Below are 16,634 nucleotides of genomic sequence, written 5' to 3' on the forward strand. Positions count from 1 at the left end.
CATAAAACATGACCAGGCAAAGAAGCAGGAAGGCTGGGTATTCTAGGTATTCCCTAAACATAGAGAACAGCACATAAAAAGACCTGGAAGCAGGAAAGAGCCTGGCATATTCAAGGCCTTGAAAGGACATCAGTGTGGTAGGCATTAAGGTGGGAATGAAGCTGGAAAGGCACAGAAGGGTCAGATCATACAGCAGAGCCTCACAGGCCATGGTAAAGATCATAATCTTCATTTTAAGAGCAACAGGAGTCATTAAAGGGTGGTGAAAAAGGAAAATGGCATGTTCAGGTGGCTGGCTCCTGTGGGCAGACCGATCAGAGGACGTCTGCAGGACATCACTTAAGGGACTACTATAAAGGTCCGCAGCCCCGAAGATGCTGACACAGGCAGTGGCAGTGGAGGGCAGAGATGTGGACTTCATCCCTTTTTAAAAACCTTGGCTGCTTCTGTGATCACTAAGATCATTAATTAAAACTTTATGATTCCACAAAAGTTTCTTTGCTTTAATTTATGCAGTTAGGCCTGTACTATCTATATATGTTCAAACTGTTCTCCCATATGTTCTAGGTCATTTGACAAAATTAATTGATATTCCCTCCTTGAACCTTTTTTCTTGGCTTCTCTAATGTCACATTCTCCTGGTTTTCCTTCTATTTTAGTGGCTACTCCTTCCCAGCATCCTTTATAGGCATCTCCCCCCTCTCATTTCTTAGTGTTTGAGGATCCTAGGATTTGATCCTGAGTCCCATTTTCTTCTCTAACACACATTTTCTCCCTAACTTCATCCAGACCCATAACTTTAAATACCACCTTTGGATAAAGAATTCAAATTGCCAGAGAACTCCTGACTCTCTTATCCTATCTGATATCTTAACCCAGATGCATCTCAAACTTTGGTCTAACCACTACACTCCAGCTTTCTGTTGTTCTTTAACAAGCCCTGCTAATTTCTATTTCAGAGCATTTGCACTTGGTGCTTGTTCCCTTGGCCAAAACACTCTTTCCCCTGAACTTCAGTTGTCCCCTTCGTAGTATTCAATTCTCAGTTTAAAGGTATCTCCTCAGCAAAGCTTTCTCTAAAGATCATCCACTCTAATAGACACCCAGTCACACTACCACATTATTCTGTCTTAATTTTCTGGACAGCACTTGTTAATACTTGATTTTTTTTCTGTTTTTCCTCACCAGAAGTTAAGTCCTGTAAGAACAAAAGCCTTGTCTGTCATCTTCATCATAAGATTGCCAGCACACACAACAGTTCAGGGTATATGGTGGTATTCAAAAGAGTATCTGCTAAACATGTGAATGAAGGTTGTTAATTTCAGATATAATTTCAAATCAATTTTTCCTCCAAAATGCACTATCAATTTTACATATATAAAGTCTATCATGATATGAATATGACTATAAAAGATTCTCATGTGCCTTACCAGTGTAGACTGCTAGAATTCTAAAATGCATTTTCTTTGACCAGTTTATATGATTAAAAAAATCAGACAATATATATGTTAAAGTACAGTTGATCCTTGAACAACATGAGTTTGAACTGCACATGTCCACTTACATATAAATTTTCTTCTGCCTCTGCCACCCAAGAGAGCAAAACCAACCCCTCCTCTTCTTCCTCCTCTCCCACCTACTAAATGTGAAAATGATGAGGATGAAGACCTTATGATCATCTACATCCACTTAATGAATGCTTAATTTATTTTCTCTTCCTTAAGGTTTTCTTAATAACATTTTTCTTCTCTTCCTTAAAAGAGTATAGTATATATTGGATGCCACATGCAGGGTTTAAAAAAAAAGTAGAGTATATAATACATATACAAAACGTGTTAATTTACTGTTTATTTTATTGGAAAAGCTTCCAGTCAACAGCAGGCTATTAGTAGTTAAGTTTCTGGAGACTCAAAAGTTAAGACAGATTTTTGACTGTGCAGGGGGTTGGATCACCTAACTGCCATGTTGTTCAAGGGTTAATGGTACACGAGTCAAGGAAAACTTGTGTATACAATACCTGCCCATGATCAGAGTGCCATTAATGATATTTAAAAGGAGGCAACAGGAAAACACGCTCCAAATGATGCACAGTATGTACAATAACCAAGCTGACATCAGCAATGACTAACTGGGAATATTATAAGGCTGGATTCCAGAATGACTCTCCAGCAGCTCTCTGACCACGCTGAACTAGTCCTATATTAAATCATCCATAGGTTCACCTATTATGGACTTAAGTCAAAGGAATGATTGGCTTTATTAATCACTTATTAACATGTGGTAATCCTAAGAAATATGAGTAACAAAAAAAAAGACAAATCTGTGAGTTTTTTCAGTCAAATTTTAGGAGTAATGGGGTATTTGTTTTTAAAGATCCAAAGTTTCAAAGGTGACTGCCTAGTTTTAGAGATCAAGACATGAATTACACAAAATAAAATTAAAAAGGAAAAAAAGACATGAATTATATTATTTTTCAAACTGTTTTGCCTGTGATTCTGATAAGTGTTCCCTTCATGAGAAACCCACGCTTCTCAAATATTACACAAAATTATTCACACGTCTCTACATTTCTATCCAGAAACACTAAGTATGTTTTATTATTTGTAGATTATTGAACTGGCTTATCAAAATTTCAGTGTTTTATTTTTGAAATCTAGTTTTAACAACAGTGAGGCAAACTAGCTGAAGTGGAGTGTGCAGGGGTGAGAGTTAGCAGGAGATAAGGCTGAAGCAGTGACGAGAGTCCCGATAAGCATGGAGCATGCTAAACCATCACAAAGACTTGGGCTTTTGGTAACTGAAATGGAAAAACTTTTGACAGTTTTGTACAGAATATGAGTAACAAGATCTGACAACATTTAAAAAAGATCACTCTAGGCCAGGCGTGGTGGCTCACACCTATAATCCCAGCACTTTGGGAGATGACTTGAGGCCAGGAGTTCAAGACCAGCCTGGTCATGATGATGAAACTCCGTCTCTTTTAAAAATACAAAAATTAGCCAGGTGTGGTGGCACATGCCTGTAATCCCAGCTACCAGGGAGGCTGAGGCACAAGAACTGCTTGAACCCAGGAGGCAGAGGTTGTAGTGAGCCAAGATCGCGCCACTACACTCCCGCCTGGGTGACAGAGTGAGACTCTGTCTCAAAAAAATAATTTAAAAAATCACTCCACCTGCTGGTTTGAACACAGATGGTACAGAAGTGCAGCAAAAATGGGAAACCAATTAATTTAATACAATAATACAAGTGATAAATAATGGTGGCTTCAACCAGATTATAAGAGTGGAGGTGGTAAAGAAGTAAGCAAATTGTGGATATATTCTAAAGGTGAGCCATCAGGGAGTAGACTGAGGGGGTGGGGAAGTGGAGATCAGGGGCGAGGTACAGGCAAAAAATACAAATTTGAATGTCATTAGCATACAAAAATGGTATTTAAATGGCATGAGAAACTTTTGAGACTAGAAGAGCCCTGGGTACTCCAACATTTAAAAGTAGAAAAGATAACACTAACAACTAAGCAGGGGTAGCCAGAGTTAAAAATAAGCAGAGCACAGAAGACTTTTTAGGGCAGTAAAAAGACTTATAAAATTGATAAACTTATAAAATTGATATAAGTAAAAAGACTTAAAAAATTGAGATGAATGAAGAGAGGGAAGGCACAAATAACTAATATCAAAACTGAAGAAGAAATCATTATACATGTATTATAGACATTAAAAAATAAGGTGTTTTATACAATTTTGTGCCAATAAATTTGAAAATCTAAATAAAACCGAAAAATTATAGGTGAATACAACTTACCAAAACTGACATACAAAAGAAAAAGAAAATCTGAATAATTTAAAAAACTGAATCCCACAAAGAAAATTCCTGATTCAGATGGCTTCACCAGCAAATACTTAAGAATAAAACTGTATCAATCTCACATAAAATCTTCACAAAAGAGAGCTTTCCAACCCATTTATAAGGCCAGCATAACATCAACATAAAAATCTGTCAAGGACATTATGAAAATGGGAAAATTATTGGCCGAATCTCACTCTAACACATAAATCTTAAACAAAAGATCAGCAAATCAAATCCAACAAGGATAATACATTATAATGAAGTTGGGATTGTTCCAGGAATACAAGGTTTACAAAATCAGTCCATGTATTTCATCTTATTAAAAGATTTAAAAGATGGTCAGACACAGTGGCTCACGCCTGTAATCCCAGCACTTTGGGAGGCCGAGGCAGGTGGATCATCTAACGTCAGGAGTTCGAGACCAGCCTGGTCAAAATGGTGAAACTTTGTCTCTACCAAAAATACGAAAATTAGCTGGGCATGGTAATGGGTGCCTGTAGTTCCAGCTACTTGGGAAGCTGAAATGGGAGAAATACTTAAAGCTGGGAAGCTGAGACTGCAGTGAGCTGAGATTGTGCCGCTGCAATCCAGCCTGGGTGACAGAGCGAGACTCCGTCTCCAAAAAAAAGATAAAAATTGTCTCATTAGATGCAGAAAGAATGCTTGCTCAAATTCTGTATCGTTTGTGGTTTAGAAAAACAACCTAGCAAACAACAAATAGAAGGAAAGTTTCTTTATCTGAAAAAAAAGTATCTACCACAAACATCAACAGTAAACATTGTATTTATGATGACACAGTGAAGGGTATCCCTTTGAGACTGGGAACAAGAAAAAGATACCTGTTATCACCACATTTATTCAGCAGTCTACTAGAGGTCCTAGACACTGTGGTTTAAAAAAAAAAAAAAAAAAGGAAAAATACGAAACATGGGAGAATGACAAAAGATGAACTACAGCTTTCATTATTCACAGATGATATTACTGTGTACATATAAAATCCAAAATTATCTACAGAGGAATTATTAGAATTAATGAGTTTAGTAAGGGTGCTGGGCATAAAGCCAATATACAAAAACTGCATTTCTATATACCAGTAACAATTATTTTTCCAAAATTTACATAATGACTCCATTTATAACAGTATCAAAGACATCAAATATCTAGGAATTAATCCCAAAAGATATCTGGGACCTTCACAGAGAAAATTATAAAACATTACTGAGGAAAAAAAGGTCTAAAATAAATGAACGGATACATCATGTTCATAAATGGGAAGACTAAATATAGTTAAGATGTCGATTCTCCCCAAACTGACCTATACAATCAATGTAATATCAATCAGAAACATAAGAGGTTTTCTGTTTGCTTTGTGAAATTTATCATTTATTCTAAAATTCATATAGAAATGCAAAGGGCCAAGAATAGATAAGATGATCTTAAAAAAGAAAAGAGGGTAGGACTTGCCCTACCAGATATCAAGACTTAATTTAAAGCTACAGCAATTAAGTCAGGTGGCACTAGTACAAGGAAAGACCAATGAACTAGAGAAAAGAGCCCAGAAACAGACCTACAGAGATATGGACATTTGATTTTATGACAAAAGTGGTAATGTAGAACAATGAAGAAAGGGAAGACTTTTTCCAATAAATTGTTCAAGACAACCAAATATCCATAAGGAAAAAACAAAACTTGACCTTCTTCAAATCACACCTAAACATTATTTCACACAGATTTTAGACTTAAATGTGAAAGACAAAACATAAAATGTCCATATTCTACACCAGAGGTTCTTGGCCTGAGGTCCTCTGACCCAAAGGTCCTGTGGATAGACTTCAAGATATAAAAGTTACTTTTGACACATCATTTGTATCCCATCATGCCTTAGCGTTTTGGTGTGCCAGTTTCAACTGCAAGCATCTACATCTTTTTGTCTGAAGTTTTCCAAGAGCTGGTTATGAGTGATGAGAACTGATGCCTGGCCCTAACCCGCCTTCAACTGATATGTGTGAAGAACATGTATAAGGAACATGATGCAAGTGAGGAACACGGGCTCCCAGAGGACCCAGAAATTCAAGCTTCTTAACACACTTAATAAAGGTTATTAAGTGCCTTTATTTCCCTGCCTCCAATCCAAAATATTTCGTGTGATCATTCCCCCATATTAATTACTTACACTTGAACCCTTATCTCAGGGTCTGCTTCTGAAGAAACCAAGAAAACTGAGACCCAAAAGTACCACGAACCTTAATGGGGAAAAACGATTACTTATTTTCATAAATGCTAATTGAAAAAAACAAACCAAAAGTAGTATTGGCAGTACGTATGACTATGTCTCTAACAGAATCAAAGATGTTTTCATATCACATTTTTTTACACTCATTTCTACTGTGAAATTGTTAGTTATTGGAACTGCTACTAAACCGCAGGATTGCAGTCTTCCTGTCTATATTGTTGATGCAACCGTTAAGCAACTACCTCTGTGCCAACTAACTGCTGAGCAATAGAACAGTAAAGTTTAACGTTTCTACAACTAGAGATCAACCCAAAAAGCCTTCAGTGAATTTTGTTGTTCTTGGAAAGCCTATCCTCACCTTATAAAGTGAGATATTGAAGTTTTAATTCCATATACAACAGCTAAACACAATTAAAACTGCCCATATTTTAAGTCCAATTTTTGTTACTGAACGCATTAATTTAAAAGTACATAATGTCTCTATCACAAATGTATTTTTTAATATCTTGAAGCTGTATTTCAATAATTTATTTCTTCTGCAATGCTACATATTTTATTTCATGCATTTAAAAACATCATACTATGAGGAAGGTTATTATAGGCTTCACTAGATTTCCAAAGGAATTCACAGCACAAAAAATCTTAAAACAACTCTAGTCTAGAAGCTTATATAACATATGAAAATCCTCAGAATCTCAGAGTAGGAAAAACTTATTAAATAGGACTCAGAAAAACACTGATATATTTGACATTAAAATCAAATATCTCTATTCATCAAAAGATACCATTAAGAGAATGAATGAGCAACTAATGGAGTGGGAGAAGATCTTTGCAAACCATGTAACTGACAAAAAGCTCATATCCATAATAAAGAACTCCTACAAATCAACAAAACACCAAAAACTATTTTAAAAACGGGCAAGGAGCTTGCCCAGTTACTTTCTTTTAAATCAGTCATCCAAATACCCAATAAATAAATGAAAAGGTATTTAGCCTCATTAATAATCAGGGAAATGCACTTTAAAACTACAAGGAGGCCAGGCACAGTGGCTCACACCTGTAATCCCAACACTTAGGGAGTCCAAAACAGAAGGATCACTTGAGGCCAGGAGTTCACAACCAGCCTGGGCAACATAAGGAGATCCCATCTCTACCAAAAAAATAAATAAATAAAACTTAGCCAGCCATGGTGGGCATGCCTGTAGTCCCAGCTACTCAGGAGGCTGAGGCAGGAGGATTGCTTGAGCCCAGGAGTTCAAGATTACAGTGAGCTATGATCAACTGACATACTATGTATATGTGTGTGTGTGTATATATATATATACACACGTCACATATAACATATAACCAAGCAATTCTATTCCTATGTATATACCCAAGAGAAATCCACACAAGAGCCTAACAAACATGTATAAGACATCTGCTGCAGCATTATTTAATACATGTCAGAACGGCATGGCATATCAGTGGGAAATGAAAGAACTATTCAGTAAATGTTATTGAGACAATTTTCATTTGGATTAGGGACTTAATTATAAGAGATTAAATTTTATGATTTTAGGAGAAAATAGAATACTTTTATAGCATCACAGTAAGAAATTTTCCTAAACAAGATTCAAACTACATTTAACCCACAATATATTGTGGATATTTTTGTAAAATCTTTATACTTCAAAAGTAGATACTGAAATATTTACAGATGAATGACATCAGTGACACAAGCCTAAATAACCCAACTGGGGGAGAAGTAGTACAGATGAAATAAGATTGGCTGAGTGATAACTACTGAAGCTAAGTGATGGGTACAGAGGAGTTCAGTACATTTCTGTTCATGATTGAAGAAAATTTTTTTAAATTTAAGTCATCACAAATAAAGGGAAAAGAGACCACTGGGCAACATAATGAAACCTTATTTCTACAAAAAAAACCAAAAAAACAAAAACAAGCAAACAACAAAAAAAACTAGTGCACACCTAGATGGTGCACACCCGTAGTCCCATCTGAGGTAGGAGGACTGCCTGAGCCCAGGAGGTCGACACTGCAATGAGCCGTGATTGTGCCACTGCACGCCAGCCCAGGTGACAAATTGAGACTCAGTCTCAAAAAAATAAAAAGAAAGAAAAAGAAAAACACAAACTCTGTGAAGTTCAAAACTGTGGAAAACTAAATATTATCTTATTTGGGAATTTAGATGAATGAAACTTTTTTAAATAAAATAATAAACATGACAATCAGGATTCTGGCTGCCTGGGGTGGGAGGAGAGGAAGGAGATGCATGGAGAAAGGTTAAAGGACCCATTTCTTTCATGTTCTTTGTCTCAAGTTGAGGAGTAGGGTACATGTGTATTTGTTTAATTGTTTATTATATCTTATACAACATGTTTTATATATACTTTTTTAATTTATGAAATATTTTGTAATTTTAAAAAAATCAGAATTTTAAAACCTCTTAAAAATTAAAAATTTAATAGCAGAAAAAAATTACTTTGAAGTTACATCTGAAAAGTCCCCCAGAAATTAATAGAAAAAGATGAACAAGTGGAAAACAGTAAAGGGGGAAAATACTAAAATATAGAATTAATGTAAAAGTACCCATAACTGAATAAGAAAAGATCCAGAGAAAGAAGGAAGTAACACAAAAGAAATAATATAAAATAATCTCTCAGAATTGAAAGACATGAGTTTCAGATTTAACAGGTCCCCCAGATGATGTGGTGTTAGTTGGATAGTGTGCTTTGGCTTTGGTTCTGGGTGGGAGAAGAAGAGTCGTCTTCATACAATTTCTTCAGCCACTTTTATTCTTCAGTGTCAGCACTTCACTTTCATTCTTTGTCAGTGTCAGCAGTGTCTGTGAGTTACTCATTGTCTTAGGTTGTGGTTGGTAGCAGAGGCTGTGGTGAGGCTTTGCTGCAGACAGGGACACCAGACAGGCCAGTTCTGGGGCACACGTGGTGGCAGAGGCAGGCCAGGCATGCTGGCCCTTGGGCTCCCAGGCAGCATACGTGGACACCAGCAGTCACAGGTCCAGGAGGACCAGTCCTTGGGCCTACAGTCAGCTTGCTCAGGTGCCAGTGGTTATGGAAAACAGCACGGAGTTTTCTCCAAAAAACAAAACTAGAACTATCATACAATTCATCAATCCCACTACTGGGTATTTATCCAAAACAAAGAAAATCAGTATATCAAAGGGATAGCTCCACTCCCACGTTTACTGCAACACTATTCACGATAGCCAAGACATAGAATCAACCTAGATGCCCATCAGTAAATGAAGGGATAAATGAAATGTAGTAAATATACACAGTGGAATACTATTGGGCTGTACAAAGGACAAAATCCTATAATTTGTAGTAACACAAATGGTCATTATGTTACATGAAATAAGACAAGCACAGAAAGAAAAATACCACATTTTCTCAATTTTATGTGGCAGCTAAAAAAGGAGATGAGAAGTTGGTTAATTGGCGCAAATACACAGATAGATGGAATAAGTTATAGTGGTCAATAGTACAGTAGGGTGGCTATGGTTAACAATAATATATTCTATATTTCTTTTTTTTTTTTTTTTTTTTGAGACGGAGTCTCGCTCTGTTGCCCAGGCTGGAGTGCAGTGGCGCATCTCAGCTCACTGCAAGCTCTGCCTCCCGGGTTCACGCCATTCTCCTGCCCCAGCCTTCCCAGTAGCTGGGACTACAGGCCCCCACCGCCACGCCCGGCTAATTTTTTTTGTATTTTTTTTTTTAGTAGAGACAGGGTTTCACCATGTTAGCCAGGATGGTCTCGATCTCCTGACCTCGTGATCCGCCTGCCTTGGCCTCCCAAAGTGATGGGATTACAGGCGTGAGCCACTGCGCCCGGCCTGTATATTTCAATTAACTAGAATATTTGAAATGTTCCCAACACAAAAAGAGATAAACATTTGAGGTGATGGATATCCTAAATACTCTAATTTGACCATCATTACACATTACACATGTATCAAAATATCACATGTATCCCACATATATATCAATAAAAAAAGTTTACTGAGATATAAGATGGAGGGTCAGTGATTTTCAACCCAATTCTATGCCCGAGAAAATCAAGCATAAGAAAAAAATCTTTCAGACATGTAAGGCTTGAGAAGTGTTTTTTCCTATTCACCTTTCTTCAGGAACCTATTGGGGGATATCGCCATCAAAACAAGAAAAAAGGAAGATAAATGATGCCAAGAAACAGAAAATTCAACATAGGAGAGAGGCAAAGAGAATTTCCCAAAGTTGGTAAAATAAAACCCGAAAATGGTAGCTCTGCTATTTTAGACTGGTAGAGCAATTAAGCTGAATGAGAGCAAAGAGAACTCATGTTCCCAGAACACCACCTATGTGGGATTATACTGAGAAAAAAGTCAAAGCAGTTCTAAGGATGAATTAGGTATATAGGGAAAAAAGCAAACCATAAAACAAAGTAATTATTATCTCCGAAGTAATTACCATTAAGAATATTCTGTACAATCTTAATAATGTAAACAATAACTATGATTCACCCAAAATCATGAGATACCTACATCAGTAAGATAGGAGCAAGTGAAATGAATATGTGTATGTATTAGATTTGAAGATGTGGTTGGGGATATCAACCCCTCCCCTTTATCAAGCTAAAGGCTCAGCTTCTACAGTGGGAAGGCAAAAAGTAATTCACATAACTCAGGGGGCTGGGCAGAGAGAATCAAGAAATGGGAGCACCTCAAGCTACTCAAGGACATGGAAGGAAATATCAAAATATTCAACTTGACAAATAATTGCCTCCTGGACACAGGAATTAGCGTGGGAATAATGAGGCAAGGAGTACATCTTCTCATTGTGAATCCAGTATTATTTTACTTTTTAAGTTAATGTACATATGCTATTTTTAAACACAAAACTTAGTTTTTAAAAATGCAAATGAGCCAAGGTCAAATAAGAGTAACACGAATAGCCATTATTTCCCTAGTGCCTACAACCTGTGAGCACAATACCAGGTGTTTTACAAACACCATTTGTATTCTTCAGGCCAGCTTTGCCAAGGAGGATTAGCCCAGTTTTACAGATGAAAAAACTGAAAATAAAAATAAATAAGGAATATTTTTAATTTTTATTGTTTCTTTCATATGTTTTTGTTTGATCCTTTACCTTTCCAGCAGTAGCAAAATATTCACCATCAGGAGACCATTCCATCAAATGTATAGATACTGAGGTTCTAAAAAAGAGAGTTAGGCAATTAGCACTTTTAAAATCTGGTGTACTGTATATAAAAATGGTCAAGATGAGATTTTTGTAACATCAAAGTCAGAATCCTCAGAATAAGACTGTTTTTGCTTCCCTAAAAATATAAATAAAATATTTCACCTCCATAACAACATAAATTAATTAAAACTAATCCAACATTCACTTTGGGAAAAGAAGAATGTACGTAACATGAATACAGTATATCTCCACCTACATCCTAAATATAACATGCTAAAAGCTGAGCTCATAATCATCCCTGACTAGTCTTTGTCACATAATCTATATGACTGTTAACAGTACATCTTCCACTTGAAAGAGTGGCTGGCAACTTTCACATCTTCCCCCTCCCCATCCTTATCTCAATCTATTAATGAGTAATTCCTATGTATCAACCCTGTCAACTCCTGTCCTGGGGCTATAACTATGAAAATACTTTCATCCTTTTTTTAAATGATTAACTAGCACAAATTAAAGAATGCTATTATATGGGTTTTGGTTAGTAAAAAATCTACTTTTTAGGCCTCTATATGCAATGGTACCATCAAAAAATAAAGATCTTCGTGAAAGGAAACATATTTTAGGAAGCATTTGCTTTTAATTAATGAATATAACAACAGAAATAGACACTAACTTGCACTGCCAGACGCACTTCCAATCATTTAAAACAGGAGGAATTTTATTATCAATTTCTTCCTCCTCTTCCAGAATATCATCTCCTGGAGGAGCCCACAACTGAATGGAATCAGTTGCTGTCAACAATCTATTATCTGAAAATTAGAGAAAGTTATGATGAATAGGCAAATATTATATAGGGAAATACATGCACATGGGCTTCTGTTTAGATCTGTAAACTATTAACATTATGTGAAAAGTAAGCAATATCGCCAATGAAAAACACTTGATATATATCTATATTTTAAAGTCCCTTAGAAGAAAAAAAAGAATCTTCCGGACAACAAAGAGTAGTTCTTAAGGAAGATTTGAGAACAACAAAGTAAAGCTTACTGGCAAAGAGCTATTATTATCAAGCAAGTCAAAAAAACTAAGAGCAAATGTATTAACAGAATAACAAACTCCCCAAAACTCTGATATATACCACATAAAATGTCCTCAAAATATAAGACATAACTACAAATTAATAAAATGTGGTTTTATACACGAAATATAAAAATAATCCTTATTGTGAATATAAAAAGGGACAACAGCTATTATCATTAGAGGTTCCTAATTTTTCAAAATTAAAGATAGTAATTTTCCAATACAAATGATAAAATGAGTTCAAGTTTTTTCGGTCTCTGTTTTATTTCCAACGTGTTTCTTAGCAAATACAACAAGAGTAAAGGGCAGCATATGTTAACTAGGAAACAAATCATAACTGTTTCTTGAAACAAAACACTGAAAGGCAGGGGAAAACACAGAATAGTAAATTAAGCATTGTACAAAGCACTGTATACCAAGAAGGAAAAATTGTATTTGTCAAAAAAAAGAAAATATAATATATTGATCATTTTCTTTTTATGGGAGACTATATCACATTATTATCATACATCTAAAACAAATATTTAATTTAAATAATTTTAGATATAATTGCTAAATACCTTGAGGATCCCATGCTAAGTTGTACGTCACAGAACTCAAAAAAAACTGCCCAGTTTTAAGCCACTGGCACTTGAGTTGCTGAAATATGTAGACAAAAAGAAATAAGAAAAAAAAAGATGTTTTTAAAATAATATCCCAAAACACTACCATTTTATCATTTTCTTCAACTTAAGACCTTATGATCTGAAACAAAGATGAAAATATTTCACTATTATTTTCATATACTGTTTTTAATGTAACTTTAACTGGTTCCACTACTATTTATTATACCATATTGAGCTCCTTGCTATGCCCAAACAAAGCAAGGTTCTCTCAGGCTTCCTTCCATGCCCATAAATACCTTCTTATATTTAGGATATCCTATTCCTCACGTCTCCATCTGCAAACCCCTATCTTTCCACTATGATTAGCTAACTCATCATCTCTGCTATGAAGCCCTCTCTGACATCCTGGCAGCACCAACACCACTTTTACATTCTGCCATTATAACACTGATCACATAGAATTAGTATTTGTTTATACGTGTGACTCTCCCATTAAATTGCAACTCTTCAAGGGCAGAAACTGTGTCATAACAATTTTTGTTATTTTCAGAGTTTGTAATGGCTGGCACATGTTTATTAACACAAAATAAATGCACATTAGGAAGAAATGCAAATTGTCATAATCCCATGGACTCAATGTCTAAAAGAAAACTAGATATATCTCCCCAAAAGTCAACCCATCTGCACTATATTGTATATGTAATCCACAAACTTTATATCTGAATAATTTCTATCCTATTTTCTTAATATTTTCATTCTAAAAGGTGATTTAAAGTTTAAAAGTCAAAAACCTTTGACATGAAATATATTCTCTAAGTAAACAAAAGTTTATATATTTCTTTGTAGTACATAAATATAAAATGTCCTTTTGTGAGAGGACATTTTTGAAAAGCTTTGCAAAGCTATGTTACCTCAGGCAAGCTATATGTTAACTGCTTGGCAAATAATACTTTTTAAACGGTAATGCCCTTTCGTGTTATAGTATTTTAAGAATATTTAACAATTTTTAAATGTATACAAGGTTTCCTGACTACCTCGAGGCAGAATTTTAAAATACAGCTGCATTCCAACAGTCTGGGAGGCCATGACAGGAGGATTGCTTAAGGCCAGGAATTTGAAACCAGCCTGGGCAACATAGCAAGACCCCCACCTCTATAAAAAATTTAAAAATTAGCTGGGCATGGTAGCTCATGCCCGTAGACCCAGCTACTTCAGATGCTGAAGCGGAAGGATCACTTTAGCCCACAAGTTTGAGGTTACAGTGAGCTATGATCACACCACTGCATTCCAGCCTGGGTGACAGAGCAATACTCTGTCTCTAAAAAAAATGTGTCGGGGCCAGAGGGGTGGGAAATGTGTGTATGTATCTGCAAAGCCTGCACTTCATTATCCAAAAATAATTTTACATTTTATAATCAGAGAAAATGTTATTTTTAAACCCTACCACTGCTGACCAAACAACAATCACAACAGCATAACACGATTTTAAATACTGTTCAACAAATCTATTTTAGTGTAGTAATTAAATAATTCCTAAAATTATAGACATCCCTAACATCCTTTCCTTTAGTGTTCCTTAGAGTGTAATCTGTGGAGCAAGTATCTTGAAGAAATTTGGGGAATGAGACCTGGAAATCTAAATTTTTAGTATGTGCTCTAGGTGACTCTTAAGTAGTCCAAAATTTGATATCCATTTCATAATACTATTATAGGGAAAGATTAATATTTTAATTTACACTGTTTTAGGGGAATGTAAAAAGATATATCCAAATACATATATTTAACGAAAAAATTCCAAAACCATTTGTTTTAAGGCATTTCACTTAAAAATATACTTTAAAAATTACTTGTATATACTCTGCATTCAGATTTAGCATTTGCAATTTTGATTATTTGTGAGTGATAGTAAAAATTTAATGCATGCAGTACTTTTTAATTCTAACCACATTAGATGTTTTGAACGTTAAGTAAGACAAATATAATAGAGCACCCAGTATGAATCTGAATGGTTCACAATGTGGTATGCTTAACCACTTAGCTGAGCTGGTAAGTGAGCTTTTTAAATTCCTAACTTCTTCATTTGACCAACATTTAGGAATACCTGCTATGTTCCAGATACTTCTTTTTTTTTTTTTTTTTTTGAGATGGAGTCTTGCTCTGACGCCCAAGCTGGAGTGCAATGGCACAGTCCAGGCTCACTGCAACTCCACCTCCTGGGTTCAAGCGATTCTCTTGCCTCAGTCTTCTGAGTAGCTGGGACTGTAGGCGTGTGCCACCACACCCAGATAATTTTTGTATTTTTAGTAGACACAGGATTTCACCATGTTGGCCAGGCTCATCTCAAATGCCTGACCTCGTGTTCCATGCGCCTTGGTCTCCTAAAATGTTGGGATTATAGGTGTGAGCCACCACACCTGGCTGTTCCAGAACACTGTTCTAAGTACTGGGGATTCATCAGTGAAAAAAAGAAACAAAGTTTCCTACCCTTATGTACCTTTAGATAACATTCTACATAACAAACAATAATAAATAAATGCTGTAAAAAAATTTTTAAATAGCAAATAAGCGGGGGTACAATTTTTTAAAGGGTGGTCAAGGAAAACCTCATTGTCAAGGTATTAGTGAGCAAAGACCTAAAGGATCTATGGGAGCTATCCTTGGAGATATCTGGAGGAATAACATTCCTGACAAAGGAAACAACCAACACAAAGGCTCAAAGAGGGAAGGTTAACTGAGGAACAGTAAAAATGCCAATGTGGCCAGAGCAGAACCAGAGAGGACAAGAACTTAGGAGGTGAGCTCTGAGACGTAGTAAGTGTGGGACTGCGCAGAAGGGAAGTTGTAGTCTACAAAAGGCTTTTGGCTTTTTATCTGAAAGAAGTACGGAGCAGCTGGGCATGGTGGCTCATGCTCATAATCCCAGCACTTTGGGAGGCTGAGGTGGGAGGATCGCTTAGCCCCAGAGTTCAAGACCAGCCTGAGCAACACAGGGAAACCCCATCTCTACAAAAAATTTAAAAAACAGCTGGCCATGGTGGCGCATGCCTGTAGTCCCAGCTACTTGGGAGGCTGAGGTGGGAGGATCACTTGATAGGTTGAGGCTGCAGTGAGCAGTGAGCAGTGATCATGCCACTGCACTCCAGCCTAGGGAGAGTGAGACCCTCTCTCAAAAAAAAAAAAAGAGAGAGAGAGAAATATGGAACCATTACAAACTTTTAAGAAGAGAAATGTCATGACCTGCTCTGTTGAGAATAGAGACTGGGGTTGAAGGCAGCAGGAAACCAGATATCAGATAGAGATTAGTAATCCAGATAAGAAATAAGAGTAGTTCAAACTAGGGTAGATCTCAATTAACACAGGAAATCTCAATTTGCGATATTCTAGAGACTTGGGTTTCTAAAAGCACTAGGGATGTATCCCCAGTGAATGTAAGGATCCTAACATAAAGCACTAGACCAATTTTTCACTGATACTCTAGTCTACGTTCAGCACTAGCTCCTAAGGAGCTTTTATTAACATCAATTGGATTCTAAAGTTAACTAGATTCTAAAAGTATTCTATTATTGGTTAATACTTACACAATTTCTTTTATGAGAATTTATGCCCAAGGGCTCAAATATACAAACAGCATTACCATATGAAGCTGCAATCTAAAAAAGAATAAAT

At 36.1% G+C, this 16,634-nt stretch overlaps 1 protein-coding gene across 14 annotated transcripts in view; it reads right to left on the reverse strand.

Annotated features, from left to right (window-relative positions):
* DMXL2 (Dmx like 2) overlaps positions 1-16,634 on the reverse strand; it is a 173,291-nt gene that overhangs the window by 110,934 nt on the left and 45,723 nt on the right. For all 14 annotated transcript variants that reach the window (XR_013395581.1, XR_013395582.1, XR_013395580.1 and 11 more), the window contains 4 exons: positions 16,547-16,618; positions 12,924-13,002; positions 11,957-12,092; positions 11,230-11,296 (listed from right to left, as the gene is read on the reverse strand). Coding sequence is in view for 11 of the 14 variants with exons in the window: in XM_015142247.3 (XP_014997733.1) it covers positions 11,230-11,296; positions 11,957-12,092; positions 12,924-13,002; positions 16,547-16,618 (354 nt within the window). In the remaining 3 variants the exon portion in view is untranslated. The remainder of the gene's footprint in view (positions 1-11,229; positions 11,297-11,956; positions 12,093-12,923; positions 13,003-16,546; positions 16,619-16,634) is intronic.

The sequence above is a fragment of the Macaca mulatta genome, chromosome 7 (assembly GCF_049350105.2).
Source record: "Macaca mulatta isolate MMU2019108-1 chromosome 7, T2T-MMU8v2.0, whole genome shotgun sequence".
NCBI classification, from domain to species: Eukaryota; Metazoa; Chordata; class Mammalia; order Primates; family Cercopithecidae; genus Macaca; species Macaca mulatta.